Source organism: Giraffa tippelskirchi, chromosome 9 (genome assembly GCF_054371585.1).
Source record: "Giraffa tippelskirchi isolate mGirTip1 chromosome 9, T2T-mGirTip1v1.2.pri, whole genome shotgun sequence".
Classification (NCBI taxonomy): Eukaryota; Metazoa; Chordata; class Mammalia; order Artiodactyla; family Giraffidae; genus Giraffa; species Giraffa tippelskirchi.
The window spans coordinates 10,032,379-10,048,312 of record NC_137283.1 but is presented as its reverse complement, the minus strand read 5'-3'; the positions used below and the strand labels follow the sequence as shown (position 1 = coordinate 10,048,312).

General features: G+C 46.6%; 1 protein-coding gene and 1 long non-coding RNA gene across 33 annotated transcripts in view; one reads left to right on the top strand and one right to left on the bottom strand.

Moving 5' to 3' along the window:
- The window catches only part of LRRFIP2 (LRR binding FLII interacting protein 2), a 116,932-nt gene that overhangs the window by 1,838 nt on the left and 99,160 nt on the right, over positions 1–15,934 (bottom strand). For 16 of the 32 annotated variants that reach the window (XM_081527296.1, XM_081527279.1, XM_081527278.1 and 13 more), the window contains 6 exons: positions 14,095–14,187; positions 9,208–9,309; positions 8,833–8,965; positions 6,721–6,770; positions 2,036–2,156; positions 515–594 (listed from right to left, as the gene is read on the bottom strand). In XM_081527296.1, coding sequence (XP_081383422.1) covers positions 515–594; positions 2,036–2,156; positions 6,721–6,770; positions 8,833–8,965; positions 9,208–9,309; positions 14,095–14,187 — 579 coding nt within the window. Of the gene's footprint in view, positions 1–514; positions 595–1,792; positions 2,157–6,720; positions 6,771–8,832; positions 8,966–9,207; positions 9,310–14,094; positions 14,188–15,934 lie in introns of all 32 variants that reach the window. The other 16 variants (XM_081527301.1, XM_081527302.1, XM_081527289.1 and 13 more) reach the window with 4 other exon arrangements.
- On the top strand, positions 588–4,867 carry LOC145520587 (uncharacterized). Its single transcript, XR_014064613.1, has 2 exons — positions 588–803; positions 2,951–4,867. It is a non-coding gene; the product is annotated as an uncharacterized LOC145520587 (long non-coding RNA).

The window sequence follows — 15,934 nt, the reverse complement described above, 5'->3', positions numbered from 1 at the left end:
CATGATGTCATGACAGATTCCAAGTAAACCAATGCTAACAAGCCCCCTCAGGGTGAGTCAGAGGTCCTCTCAGAATCCAACTGCTATTTATAAATCAAGAACTGTCATCCCTTGAGAGGATGAGCTATGCAGTCATTACAGGGCCAGTTTCCCATGTTCAGTTTTATGACGACTATATTGTTTAAGAGCCACAGTAACATCGCAGGAGGAGACTCCCCGAATGGAGAAGTCTTTTAGGCTTTCTGAAATGCACAAGAAGGGAATATATGATAAAGTACCATCTTGAACTGGCTCCAAGAAATGGAAGTATAGATAGCTTCAGTCTTCCTTCATAGAGAAGGCTGAAGTTCTCTGCTGGCTTCTCCACTTTAATATGGAGCTTTTCTAGAGATCCAACTGCAGAGACAGTTCAAAGAAACCTAGGCACTCACGGGGTTAGCCACTGAGATGCACGAAGCAGATGTGTTGTCAGGGGGATTGAAATCACTTGGTACCATACACAGGAAGGACTTACACTTTGCTCCAAGGTGGTTATATCCTGTTCTGCTTTTGACAGCTTAAACTTGTATTCACTAATTTGTCTGTTGGCGTCTCCTAGAAGAGAAGAGGATAATAAAGTGCTTGCAGAGATGCAGGTGTGATGAGAGGCAGTGAGGCCCCCTGCTGCCCAGGAGAGGGCTGTGCAGTGAAAAGCACACAGGCAACAGCAGCAGCTCCCTTCACCCTGGTCCTGGCACGTCTATGCTGCGGGAAGCTCTGGCACTCGTTACTACAGCATCTAGAAGAAATGCTGATGTGTGCAGGTAGAGCTTTAAGCAAGGAGCCCTACTGTGAGCACAGCAGGGCCCCCGCCCACCTCCCTGTAGCCTCCAGCCTTCCTGACGCCCCAGGCACCCTGCTCTCCACACCAGTGCTCCTTCTCCCCACCCCTGATCTCTAAGTCTAACCAGCCATTAAGTTCCTCAGTTTTCACCTTCTTCATGACCCTCTATAGTTAACTATAGATTCTTCCTTAGTTGCATTTTTTTTGCACTCTTAAGACATTTATCATGTTTTCCTAACGTTATATATAGAACATAGGACAACAGAGGTCCACTGGTATGTCTCAGCTTCTTGAATCTACTTCTGTTTCCAGCTAAGTGCTCTGCACATAATGTATGCTTAATATTTACTGAAATAGAAGCTTTTCAGTAGTATGTTATGATAATGCGTTACGGATAGAGCTGGAAATTGTATATCTGACCTAAAAGCAAACTATTTAAAACGAAGTTTAGAAATGCTTGGGGAGAAAAATTCCCTCCAGCAATCCAAATTTAACAAAAACAAACATTAATGGTAGTAAGTTAGTTCTAATTAAGCCTTTGTCCAAAAAGGCCTATGTTGCCTCACCCAGAATATGTAGATGAAAAGGTCATGGAGTAACCAGTATTTTAAAATAAGTTATCAGAAATGCCTTATTCAAATTGGAAAAACAAAAGTCTCCCCAGTGTGGATTATACATTCTCCATATACAAATGGCTCCCTACTGTGGAATACTGTGAATACAGTAGGGGTTTGTTTTACAATATTCAGTAATATGGGGTCAAAAACAGAAAGGCAGGAAAACTGAATTTAGGTAAACTGAACAGGCTTGCTTTGTGGCCTGTTTTAAATTCCATCTAATAAAGTTAAGACTATTTCTGGGAAGATTCTGAAACCACTCTTGCAGTGGTGTGAGTTAGTTCCGAATATATCCCTCTAATCATCTAAGATAAACTCCCCAGAAAAACTTATCAGTAGGAAGGATGCTTACAGATGACACAGGAATGTGAAAAAGGACAGTGTCATGATGTCACCAGCTGCAAGATGTTCTAGAAATCATGTCACCCAGAAAGGGAGAGCACGACCCAGGAAGCGCACCAGCTAGAAGCAGGCTCTTCAGTCCATGACTGAGTGGGCAGCTTTTCTGGTCCACCTGAGGGCTAATCTTTGGAACCACAGGCTCGAGCAGCCCGCCACAACCCCACCCCAGGGGAGCGTGCCGGCCCAGCCTCACTCTGCATCTCGATGAGCTGCAGGTCCGAGCCATTCTGTAGCTCCGCCAGGTCGCCCGCTGTGCCGTCGCTCCTGGAGCACTTCTGCCGCTCCTCCTCCAACTGCAGCTTCAGTTTTCTAATCTGAAGAGGAAGGCTCATCAGTGAGATCCAGCCTCTCAAATGAAGCAGATGCTTGGCCCTGCGGCCACACCTTAGAATAAGGCCACAGATCATTCACGCAGAGACCCTCTTCACCGTGCTCAGGTGCTGGAGGTCAGCTGTGAACAAGTGATCAAAAGGAGCGAGCTCCAGGACCAGGGGTCCTAGTGAGACTAGCCATAAAAACAGCCATATTTCACTATTTGTGTTCATCTGTAGAAAAGCACATCTTTGGGTATTTTTAAATTTTTGTTAAAAATGGAAAATCCAGGGGCAGATAGATGTTTCTTGTTCTAATCTGAGAGGTTAAATATTATCTAGAAAGCTGTATACAGAAATAATTGAAATACATTTTTGAGTTTGGCTACAAAATTTACCTTATTTTACCCAAAATAAAGGCCATTTATAGCAGCATTATTCATTAATAGCCCCAAACAAGAAACTGTTGAAATGTCCATCAACAGAAGGATAGAGCCAGTAGTGGTCCATGTATAGACAATGGAATTACTGCTTGGCCAAAGAAGCGAATATACTGCTAACACATGCAGCAAAATGGTGACTTTCAAACTAAGTATATGCAGTGCAAAAAACTCCAGAAAATACAAACTGAAGAGACAAAAAGGTACATTGGTGATTTCTGGAGAGGGGGAGAGGTGGGAGAGGAAGGGTTTACAAAGGGACACAGGGACTTGGGGGGTTATGCATGTTTTTACCATGTTGATTGGGGTGATGGTTTCACAGGTTGCTAACTGTCCCCCCAAATTCGTGTATTACAGTCCTAAAAGCCCAGTGCCTCGGAATGGGATCTTATCTTGGAAACAAAGTTACTGCAGAGGCTCTGCAATAAGGTGGGCCTTGAGTCTAGTATGCCTGGTGTCCTTAATCCGAAGAGTGCCGCGTGGCGACAGCACTGTCAACAAGCCAAGGGACCCAGCGGCCAGCCGGCTAGAGAGGCCTCCGAAGGAAGCCACGCTGCTGACCCGGAACCCTGGCTTCCTCACCTCCAGACTGGGAGGCTGCCTTCTGCCCCGCGCCGCCCATTCTGTGGTGCCTTGTCATGGTGCTCTTGGAAACGAACACACGGATGTGCACCTGTACATTCTCAGTGTGTGCCCAGGGGGCGCTAGTGCTAAGGAACCTGCCTGCCAATGCAGGTGACATAAGAGATGCAGGTTCAGCCCCGGGGTTGGGAGGACCCCCTGGAGGAGGACACAGCAACCCTCTCCAGTGTTCCTGCCTGTGGGCCACAGTCCGTAGGGCCACACAGAGTCGGACACAACTAAGCACACAGACACAGCTCATTTATGCAAATTATAACCAAAAGATAAACTTGAGGGACTTTGGATTGGGAAAAAAGAAGGTCCAGTTGGAGACAGCAGTCCCATGAATGGAAAATAAGCTTAGATGGACAGAAATGAACTGCAAGGTGAGGCCTCTAGTCCACCCTCAGTTTCCACACTGCACACAGCTGGGCCTGGAGCCTGAGGCAGAAGATGGGAGGCTCTCTCTTTAGAACTCTGAGCCTAAAATACAAGTCCGGCACACCCACATCGAGGGTTCCCAACAACCAGCCACATCAAGCTTTACAGAAACTCGGATGGGCCCCACCCCCAAGCTGCCCTCCAGCTTTTTAGTATTCCACTTTTAAACTGAAGACTAAATTAATCTACATAAAAGAACATCTGGAATGAAACAAACTACACAGAAAAAATTAAACGGGGAGCAAATCAACCAGCCTATCAATATCGTCCAAGATAAGTGAAAATGCATCCTGGAAATGACTTCAGAAATACAACTCAGTAAAAATAAGAAGGTAAAGTTGAGAAGAACTTCTAGAAAGCAGAACAAACACGATGAAAAGGGATGGAAAACCAGGAGAAAGAGTATCTGCCTTGCGGTCTATTCCCCTTCCCCCCAAATCAGAAATCAAAGGCGAGTTTCCCAAATGCCTACAACATTCACACCAGAAAGGCAGGAGGCAGCACACGCAGAGGCCCCTGTCCTCGGCCACACGGGGCCACGCCCAGGCCTCCCCACGCCTCCTGTGTCCCTCCTCCTCGGGTCAAAGGTGAGGCTGTATGCCCAGAGCTCCGACCATCCTTAGCTCCATCTCCAGGGGTCAGAGGGACGACTCGGCACTGGACCAAGTCTGCCCACCCCCCCCCACCCCCCCATGAAGAAGGGCGAGCTGGGCACCAGGACTGAACCCATCCTTCCCGACAGCTCTGCCCTTTCAGCCACGACACCACCCGCCTCGAGGCAGCCAGGACTAACCTCATCTTCCCTGTCGTTCCTCGTCCTGTCCATCAGGAAGGCTCACCCTCCCTGCCCTGTGCTCGTCCCCAAAGGACCCTGGACGAGCCCGACTCTGTCTTCACTTCCTAACCTTCCCCAAAGCCCCACCCTTGTGCTGCCCACTCTGGTTCCCTTCTGGCAGCAGCAGCCCCTCCCTCCTCTCTGCATGGCCTGTCACCCCAGCCTGCTCCCCGCCAAGGGGCTGCTTCCCCTGCAGCCAGGCAGCCCTGCACCCCTGCTGAGCCCGAGGGTGGATCAGGGTCCCCCTGCTCTCCTTGCTGTTGCACACTCCCCTCCCTCTGGCCCTCCTGAACTCCTAAGGCAGCTCCCAATCACATCTCTTCTTTATAAATACTCATCACTACCATCACCCCGCACGCTCGTCGCCATTGTAGCTCCTAACTGTCATACCCACAAGGTTATTCCCGCCTGAATTGTTGGCAAATTCAAAATCCATCTGCGCAGAGGATCTCTAACAATGAATCCCTCAGTTTCTGGAACAAGGATCCTGCCATCTACCCCATCCCGCCCTCGGCCACTCGCTCCCACTGTCCTGTGCTGGATCTCATCACTAGACACCGGCCAGCCCTACCCAGTGCAGTCCCGTGCATCTTCTGACCACTACTATTGATCTTTCCAGTTCATTCTCTCTGCACCCAACTCCAAAAATCCCTCCACCCCACTGGCACCTATGATCCACTGTCTGCATCTTCTCTCCACTGTGCCTTGATGTCTTCCTAGGTTTCCCATAAACCTCCTTACCCAGCTTAATCTCCAGGCCCATCATCACTCTGGCATATGCCTGCACCCCATCTGCTCGAGTCCCTTCACCTGGTAAAATCTAGCAATCTCTGCTCATTCCACGCCTACACCTATGCTGCTAAATGTGCCTGGAGAAACAATAAATGCATTCACACAAAACGCCAAACCACATCACTGAACTTTCATAATACTAGGGAGAAAGGAGAGTATGGGCCAAGCTTCCAGAGAAGAAAAACAAGTCACAGATAAAAAATAAAAAAACAAAATGTCCTTGCAATTCTCAATAGCCAAAGGAGGCCAGAAGACAATGAAGCAATTTCTTTGAAAAACAAGATGAACGCAAATGATTACAACAAAGAAGTCTATAGCCACATCAAACTGTTAATCAATAAAGGGGTAAGATGACATTTTCACTCCTGTGAAGTTAAGTTAAAATTTACTGCCCCCAAACTGTTCTCCGGAAGCTCCTGGGGGATGTACCCGAGCAAGAGAATGGAGGTGGAGGGAGGGAGGCCTAAGACGCTGCGGGCTGGGATCCAGCCTGGAGCTGTACCGGCAAAGGAAACTTCAGATGATGAGCAGGGTGGCAACGTCTCTGTCCCCAGGGAGTGAGCCACCGTGTTCAGAAGGGCTGAGCCAGACGTGCCAGGAACCAGAAAATGGAACTGAGTGAATACAGGATGCATCTGCAACACCGAGTGTGGACCCAAACTACTGCTGGAGAGTCTGCAGCTAGATGAGAAACCAATACATGGGAAACCAAGCACGTGACAAGGCAAAGCACAACCCTAGTTTGAGGGGAACGAAGGCGATGTGAGGAGAAGGCAACGGCACCCCACTCCAGTACTCTTGCCTGGAAAATCCCATGGACGGAGGATTCTGGTGGGCTGCAGTCCATGGGATCGCTAGGAGTCGGACACGACTGAGCGGCTTCCCTTCCCTAAGGCGATGTGAAGGCGATGAAAGGAACCCTGGAACACGCTCCGTGGTTCCGCTCTGCGCAGGGTTTACAGACTTCTGATGACACAGACCGACTGGAATCACACTGTCCCTTTGTGGGGAGGGAGCGGGGACGGGAAATACAGATGTTGGGCAGGGAGAGGGGATGAAGGGAGGTGAAGTCCCCACGCTCCACAGAGGGCTGTCACCAGGACCACCTTAAACAGAACAACCAAGAAGCAACCTGAGCGCGTCACACAGAAGCACACGGGGCAGTGCACGCCGCAGCCACCAGCAAAGGGCCCAGACCCGAAGAGGCAGGGCAGGGACCTTCTGTCTTCACAACAGGCCGTACAGAGCTGACTCCCTAAACTGGCCTATGCTTTTTTTTTTAAAGACTAGGAGACAACAAAGAGGTAAATGTGACTTTTTATCCTTCAGCTCTGAAATAAGCACGTTTTCCAGTGTACATTTTAATTTGCTAACATTTTACCACATGATTTAGTCAGTTACAATTAAGATTACCCTCCCATGAGAAGAATGCCTTTACCTGTGATAGTAGCTCTTCCTTTTCCCCAGCGAGTTTTCGTAGCCTTACGTCTAAAACAAATGAAAAGTTTGTAATGACGTAGTATATGAACAATTTAAAATAATTCTTCAGATTCACAAATAACAAACATCTGATAAATAATTTACCGCTTTGAGTATCAAAAGACATGAAGGCTTTAATGATGAAAGGAAAAGTACTCGATGATTCAACACATATTTCCACACAGTTGATGTTTATCAGGCACTGCATACCACGTTTGCTCCTAAGAGCAGTGATTTTCCACGTGAAGACAAATGCAAGTACAAAGATCATTTCCTTGTTTCAAAAATTTGCAAGTTTTACCAGGAGACAATCCTCTGAAAGCCAAGGGTACCCCCACAGGCTTTTAAGTCCTTAGAACGAGAAAACAAACTATGGGAGAGAGGACAGGGCTGAGAATGAGCCTGAGAGGGGATGCTGGAGCAAAGAACACACAGGAACACAATGCCAGGAGAAGGCGAGGCCCACAAAGCGTGTGCGTGTGTGTGTGTGTGTGTGTGTGTGTGTGTGTATGCTGGAGCAAAGAACACAAAGGAACACAATGCCAGGAGAAGGCAAGGCCCACAAAACGTGTGTGTCCCACAAAGCTTGTGTGTGTATGTAATGCCAGGAGAAGGCAAGGCCCACAAAGCGTGTGTGTGTGTGTATGTGTGTGTGTGTGTGTGTGTAATGCTAGGAGAAGGCAAGGCCCATAAAACGTGTGTGTGTGTCCCACAAAGCTTGTGTGTGTGTGTGTGTGTGTGTGTGTAATGCCAGAAGGCAAGGCCCACAAAGCGTGTGTGTGTGTGTGTGTGTGTGTGTAATGCCAGGAGAAGGTGAAGCCCACAAACCGTGTGTGTGTGTGTATGTGTGTGTGTAATGCCAGGAGAAGGCAAGGCCCACAAAGCGCGTGCGCGCGCGTGCGTGTGTGTGTGTGTCTGTGTGTGTGTGTGGTGGGGGGGGCGGGGGGGCGCGCTCTAAGACGTGGGCCGTCAAGGGCTCGTCAGAGGCTCCGCAGCAGGACCACGGGGGCCGCTCCTGGCCTGAGAGCATGGACACGCAGAAGAACAGGCCCCTGGACCGACAGGATGCCGACAGATGACATGCTCCCCACCGTCAACCACGGTCACAGCCAAGTGCTCCAGCCCCCCCAAGAGGCGGAGGAAGCCCTATAGCTGCCCGCGGCCACTTCCGCTGTATCAGAGGGCCGACAGTTACACTGCCAGAGTTCCCTCATTGAGAGCGGGCTGCCTCTATCATATACACATTCTTCTAGGAAACTAACATATATGTGAAAATAAAAAAGGAAGCAAGATCACTTTTAATATAAAAGTGGCTGATGATACAGTACCCACCTGTGCCATCCTCTAGGACTGGATTCTGAGTGGACACAGCAGGTGGGCATCTTCCTGAGGGTAGTGTCATTAGGCTCTCAAAGCGTCGAAGTTAAGTGGCTTAGCCCTTAACACATTACTAACTGGGGGATTTCTGCAGAAACTAACGCCGGTGGCTGGCAATTTGTTATGTAAGTGAATATTGAAATGCCTCTGGTCAATAACACTCAAGTAACAAAAGACCTATTAATAGTTCTCTGGTCAAAAAGCTGTTAAGAGGCTCTCAGAAGCCCTGCTCTGGAATAACGGTCCTCTGATAACTTTTGGTCGTCTGTTTGTTGCCTTAAGAAGTGCAGTGGCAAAGAGCTACAGAATCCTGGCATGAGTTGCAGAACAGAAAACCAGACGCTCCGGCAAGAAGAAACTTAGACCACGCTCAGGAAGCCACCGACCAGCCCTCTGGCTCCCCAGGACAGATGTGCCGGATTCTCTCTTCGCAGAAAGTTGTGTTTCAGTGAAAAAGCCACATACACACACCCACATGCTTCCGACCAGGGGCCTTACCCCCTAACACGCACTGCCTGGCAAGGGCCCAAGTGCTGCTTTCCCAAAGCCAAGGACGTCTCAAGACAGTGTGCCCAGGGGTCTTCCTCAAGGATGGCAGACAGCCCTGGCTTTTGTTTTCCAAGAGAGGATGTGACCAGGCTGGATGTCCAGGAGGACAACACGAACCCCAGTCAACATAGCGGCAGTGTCTTACCGAGCGGTCCTTCCCCCGCCGACTCCAAGACCTGGGCGGCTTCCTGAGACACGACGGTGATGGCCCCGACTGCGGGCTCCTGGTGGACGTCGCCGTTGGGAGTGCCGTCGGGGATGATGACTAAGCCATGCTTCTGCGGGGGAGAGACCCAGTGTCACTGAAGAGCCCCAAGGAAGCAGCAGGTGGCAGCACGGCGGCCCTGGGACAACACGCCTGCCGCCGGACACCTGGTCAGCACCAGCCACACGGAGTCCAGCTCTGCAGACAGACTCACACCCCCGGCTCTGGACGGGAGAGCAGACAACGCTCTGCATTCAGGAGGGAGAGAGGACAGGGCGGCAGGAGGAGGAACAAAGCCGCAAGGAGCTCACGTACCTCTCCCGCCTCCACCGCGGCCTTCAGGTTGGCCAGCTCCTCCCGGAGCGCATCCCGCTCGCTCCTGAGGCAGCCCGCGTGCTCTTTCTGTTTCTCAAGGGCCTGGTTTAGACGGGGCAGCGGGAGAAAGGGCACAGAGAGAGAGCGATTGAAAGGGAGCAGAGCAGGACCTGATTCAGCTTCAAAGAAGACAAAGCGTCAGAGACAAGGAGCCGTTAAAAGCTTCAGAAGAAAGTTTTGTAGAAAGTGGTTAATCGTGTGTAAATCGGGCAAAGCATGCTTAGCGCATCAGGCAAGAAAACAAACCCTTTTTAGTCTGAAAATAAACAGAGAAGGAAGGTGAAGAAATACTACTAAGATAAAGTTTTCCTGACAAACCTCCTAAGTATGCTTTTATTTGGTAGTCCAAAAACCCACATTTCATCTTAAACTTAACTAGTATATTCAAGAATATACTTGATTTTTGAAAAAATAAAAATTGGTTCTGGAATAACCAGGATATATACAATGCATTTTAATTAAATACTGGCTGCAGTAATTGTTCTCTGCACCATATGGTAAAATATTCCTCACATACCACTCAACTAAAAATAGCTAATCCCACCCCCTCAATTCTCAAGGATCTGTTTTTAATTAAATGCAACTAATGGTTATTTGCTTTTCTGATTTATGTTCAAAATGTGAAAAACTGATGAAATAAACCCAGCCCACTTATGACAGGTAGCAGAATATGGGTTTGCAAACAGGCCGTTGAGTCCTGGCACCTATTAACTGACCCGTGCCTCAGTTTCCTCACCGGAAAAAAGGATGATACCAGCACCACCCACTGGCCTGGGCTGAACGGAGTACTCCGCGCCAGCACCCTGCAGTGCGGAAGATGTAGGAAGGCTCAGGAAAAGCCGGCCTGGGTTCCATGTGTATTCTCCCTGTTGTTGCCTAAAGCTCACAGCTGTCCGAGCCGAGGACAGCGGAGCAGAAGCAGGAACACGTTTGGTCCATGCTGACGTACTGTTACTCTATGTCATAAAGTAGCCCAGACTTCAAAAGCCCCCCAGGTTAAGCAGTGTATGCAGACATCTAGCATCTGGGCTATTTGAAAAAGCCTTTCTCTGCACATTTGTTCCTACGTTTAATGTTTTCTACCAGCGTTCCCATTCATGCAAGAAGTTGAACTACAACAGGTAACTCTCCTCTTGGTTTTAGAAGTGAGCCAACTGCTTACTCACTCATTGCTAAAAAGCTGGACAACTTTCTAAATCATTGTAATCCTATTTTCCAACCAGTAAGTAAATAAGGGATGATGGCAGCTGCCATTTGTGTAGCTCCAGGCCTTAAATTGATATATAATGTTCTCATATATTTTTATATTTAATTTTTCTCTATGTACCCTGTACTTTTCTTATCCCATTTCACAGATCAGAAAATTGATCCTCTGATAGGCTACGTTTTTTTACCCAAAATCACAGTAAGTGACAAAGCCAGAAAATGAACCCAGTTTTTTGGTTCAAAGCCCTTGCATACTCTATATGTACCGTCACCCCATGAAGGCCACAATTATCTTCCCTTACTGTCACCCCAGATGCTACTGGAAAAGTAGTTCACAGGACAAGTCCTATTCCTTCTTTGCCCAAACTGCAATGTGAACATTCAGCTTCCTCTTTCAACAATTTACATTCATACTATGTGTCGAGAGTCTGCCTGTAAGTTAATAAAGTGCATTCCTAACACCACAAGGCATTTAGTCTAACACTTCAAGCCAGTATGAACACTCTGTTACATTACTAGTAAGTGTAACACTAGGACAGCAAAGCCCAAGCAACACTGTCCCATCTGTGGCAGCCTTTCCTCTGTGCTGGGCTGGTTACTTTGGGTTACAGGCGTCCACGTGCATCGTCGCGCCACGCATCGCCACACACAGCGGGCATGGTGGCCACGGTCACAACATGCTCGATTACCACCACCGGAGAAAACCCTTAGGAACAGACCAACTTGAAACTCGAGTTCTAGCAGATGCTAGGACATGCCATTTGTTCCTTTTCCCAATCTTATAGCAGACTGTATCTTTACTTCTGGACTTTCAAATTTCACCTTCCCGTAATTATGGGTGGGAAAATAAAATACATCCTGCAAATCCTCCCATCTTACCACACAGTTTGAAGACTACTGAAATACCTTATAAGTGGACCAAATGTATTCACACTGGATCTGAAATCCTCTGTATTACCTGACCATATAATCACTGCTCTTGTGCTTGTATTCCAGAATTGTTCCTACAGTAGATTTTTTTTAGGGTAAAAAGTACATGCTTGTGGAGTTTTAAATAATTCTTTACCCCTGACCTAACCTCAAATTCTAGTGTCAAGAAGCCCGAAAGGCTGAACTTTTGGACAACAGGTTATAATTACATACAGGCACAAAGATCTTTAGTGAGAATGGGGGTGAGCCTTGTGCTAGGCTGTAGGGACATACAGGCCCTCCACGCAGACCCATCCTACACATACATGACCACTGGGTGCTCAGAACTACACTGGTGCTAGACGAACGACCACTAGGGTCAATGAAAGAATTAAAGAAAACTGAACTTTAATATGAGAATAAGGGCCATGTTCCTTCATGGAGCTACTAAATTTAAATCTTGATAGTGAAGCTAGAGACGTGATAGATCAGGTAGTCACAGATCATATTTAAAATGCATCTTTTAAAAGTCAAGGGAGGTGGGAGGGGGTTTCTGGAATGGGAAAACATGCACACCCATGGTGGGTTCATGTCAATGTATGGTAAAACAAATACAATATTGTAAAGTTAAAAAATAGATAAATAAACTAATTAAAAAAAAAAAAGTCAAGGGAGGACCACCTCACACACATTATGATGGCTACTACAAAAAAAAAAAAAAGAGTGTTGGCAATGATGGAGAGAGACTGGAAGCCTTGTACAGGGCTGGTGGGAGGGTACCCAGTGTGGCTGTCCCTCAAAAAAGGAAACAGAGAATTACCTTATAATGTAGCAATTCCCCTCCTGGGTATGTACCCAAAAGAAATCACCAGAAGAGATTTGCAAACTCACGTTCACAGCAGCATTACTCACAGCAGCAAAAAGATGGGAGCAACCAAGTGTCCATCAAACACGCGCTGGAATATTGTTCAGCCTTAAAAGGGAGGACTTCTGACATATGCTATGACACGTCTGAGCCCTGAGGACACACGCTTAACTCAAATAAGCAAGTCGCAAAAAGACAAATACTGTCTGATTCCACATATGAGGTACCCAGTGTAGTCAAATTCATAGAAACAAAAGTAGAATGAGGGCTCCCAGGGGATGGAGGAGGACGACCTGGGGAGTAGTTGTTTAACAAAGTTCAGTTTCAGCTCTGCAAGATGCAAAGAGGTTCTGTGGAACCTCCAATGTGAATGGACTTAATACCACCAAACTCTTCACTTAGAAATGATTTAAATGGTCAATTTTATGTTTTTTGTATGTTACCACAACAACAACAAAACAATTTTTTTAAGCAAAAGAGGGACAAACTTTTGATGCATGAAGCACCTTGGATGACTCTTAATGGGAATTATTCTCAGTGAAAAAAATGTAATTCCAAAGGGTTACATACTGTACGATCCCATTTATAAAACATTCTTAAGATGACAAATTATAGAAATGGAGAAGAGCAGTTGCCAGCACCTGGGACGGTGATGCCGAGGCAGTAGATATGACTGCACGAGAGCGACAGGAGGGACCTCCTACAGTCATGAAAACGTGCTCCATCTAGGTTGGGTCAAGATCAGCGCCCTGATTGCACTATAGTTTTACAAGATGTTACATTTTGGGAAAACTGGATAAAGAGCATACAAGATCTCTGCATTATTTCTTACAACTGCATGTGAGTCTAAATGATTTCAAACATTTTTTAAAAGTTTGGGCTTCCCGGGTGGTGCCAGTGGTAACAAACCCGCCTGCCAGTGCAGGAGACAGAAGAGATACGGGTTCAGTCCCTGGGTTGGGAAGATCCCCTGGTGGAGAACATGGCAACCCACTCCAGTATTCTTGCCTGGAGAAGTCCATGGACAGAGCCTGGCAGGCTACAGTCCATGGGGTCACAAAGAGTCGGACACGACTCAGGGACCGAGCACCACCCACAAGCTAACTTCAAGTCTTCAGGCCAAAGGTCTCCTCCTCTCTTTTCCTCCATCTCTCCTGACAAGGTGAGTCTCCAGAACAGAGCTCCTATGCCATGAAGTGGTTGCCAGTCAAAAGGCTACCTGGGATGAACTGGGAGGAATGTTTTCAGTCTCTAGAATACTTGGGATCTACCTGAAGGGCTTAGCAAAAAGGCACTGAGAACTTCTTCCTTATCTGGGCCCCTACTCTGGGGAGTTATGAGGATATAATTAGAGGTGACGTCACAGTTTGGCAGCGCCAGCAAAATCTTACATTCCTGTCCACTTCCGTAATTAAAATGATTCTAATCTCTTCCTCTTTTATTCACCAAAGATTTATGGGATGTTAATAACTTCTCCGCCATCCCCTATCCTCTGCTGCTGCTCCACATTCTTACAATGTACAGAGTATCAAATTACCCACAGAGTTTGAATTATATGCCTGTGGCTGTTTCTGCATAAAAATCCTGGGAAAATAAAGAACAACTTCCTTAGAAAGCTCCTGCTTATACGTTTTACAGGCCCAGAGTCAGCTGGAGAGAAGAGTTCTTTCCAGGCATAGGATCAGGTTTTCCCAGGGAACTTTCTGTCTTCTGCTAATTTATTTTTCACTCTGTATAAATGCTCAAAGATAACCAAAGGACCGAATTTTAGGAATCTCTAAATTACATTTAGATTGGTCTATTCCTTGTCTATGAGCTTTGGGCCAAAGCCCAGTTTCGCTTCATACCCTAATGCTTTTATCTTTCCAAAGCAGTGTCCCCTGGAGTTCGAACACCTCTTTTGTCATGGTGTCTATTTTCTGCTGCATACGCTGCTTCTCCTGCAGAGGAAGAAGGGAAGAGGAAAAATAAAAGAGCAGGAAGAAAAAGAGGACGGGGTGAGAGGGAGGGAAGCAGAAGAGAGATAAAGCTGATAAAGACACTGAACAAAAGGAGAGAGTCGGTGATGAACAGGGAAAGCAAGAGCTGCCTGTTGGAAGGAAGGATGACGCGCAGCGTCTAGGCGCCGTGACTCCCGCTGGCCTGGTGCTGGGACAGCCAGCGAGGGGGCCGGGGACAGCTGTCCCGGCCACGGCAGGCAGCCAGTGGGGCTTCTGCACACGCCCAGCTAGCTCCACGCGTGTACTCTTCCACTCACGACTGCCCTTCCTCAAACATGGGACAGCTTGCACTTCTAGAGAGGGGAAGTCAGACCTGCTTATGAGCACATGACCCTTATCACTGACAACAAGCACCAGTTTCTATTTTTTTTTATTTTTTTAAAAATAAATTTATTTATTTTAGTTGGGGGCTAATTACTTTACAATATTCAAGCAGGAGTTTCTGAACTCTGTTTTTTTAAGCAGAACTGAAAACATGAGAGGGACACAGCTCAGTCATTCTGAATTTCCTTTAGCAGCATCCATGACAGCAAGAGCATCATAAATTACAAATGAACAATCAGAGCGCTTCTTAGAAACACTTGAATTTTAGCATTCAGCAATTCTTAACTCTTTTGAGTGGGCAGTGATGCACAATTTATACCCTCTTATATTTAGCAGGTTTTCTTTTCTGCATTACTGGCAAATTATCATCTCCTACTTTCCCTACTCACACATCTCTCGTGTACTTTACCATGTGGTTCTCAATTCTAAAGACCAAAAAGCATTATTTTGGCATAGCCAAGATTCTTCAGTTATAAGTAAACGCGTATATTAACATCTGGTGGTGGTTTAGTCACTAAATCCTGTCTCACTCTTGCGACTCTGCGGACTGTAGCCCTCCAGGCTCCTCTGTCCATGAGGTTTCCCAGGCAAGAATACTGGAGTAGGTTGCCATTTCCTTCTCCAATATTAACATTTGAAGGATGTTAATTCTAAACATAAGAAAATGCCTAAAACTAAAGTTTGTATACCCAGCACTTTAGGCTTTAGAGACCATACTGACAATTTGTAAAAGTCAAGCATTAAAATTCCTCTTAAATGCAATCATCACATTAAAAATTAGAACACTTAATCAGTTTTAATGTAAGTCACTGAATTTGAGAAGCAGCTCCCAAAGCAGTTTTATCATTCTTTTGGAATTGTAATGGGGAAAAATATATATTTTAACTAGAAAAAGAAGTAAGTGGCTGGCATACTGACACAAAAACAAGAAGACAAAAAGGGAGAAGAATTCACACATTATTTTTAAATGCCAGCAAGAAACAGAGTTTGGATAATATACTTCTTGCCATATATGGAAAAACTAAGTCAACTAACGTCATATGTAACCTGGTATTTTCAAAGGGTTATCTGTGTTTGCATTTAGAATTCACAAATTCTACCCGCTTTCAGCAAGCCAAGTTCAGTTATTCTCAAGAATGACAAACAAGTTAACATAAATCACAAATAGAATCATTTCTTTTCCTCAATTAAATCATTTTTAAAGTCATTCGCATGGGGGGAGGTTAAGTGAGTCAGATCTGTGGGGGAAGAGAAAAAGGAGGGGGGAGGAAAGTTCTGAACCACTAGGGACATGGATGAGCTGAGTGTGACACACGGGAGGCATCTCAGGGTCGCTAGAGCCGGCCTTCCTGACATCACCACG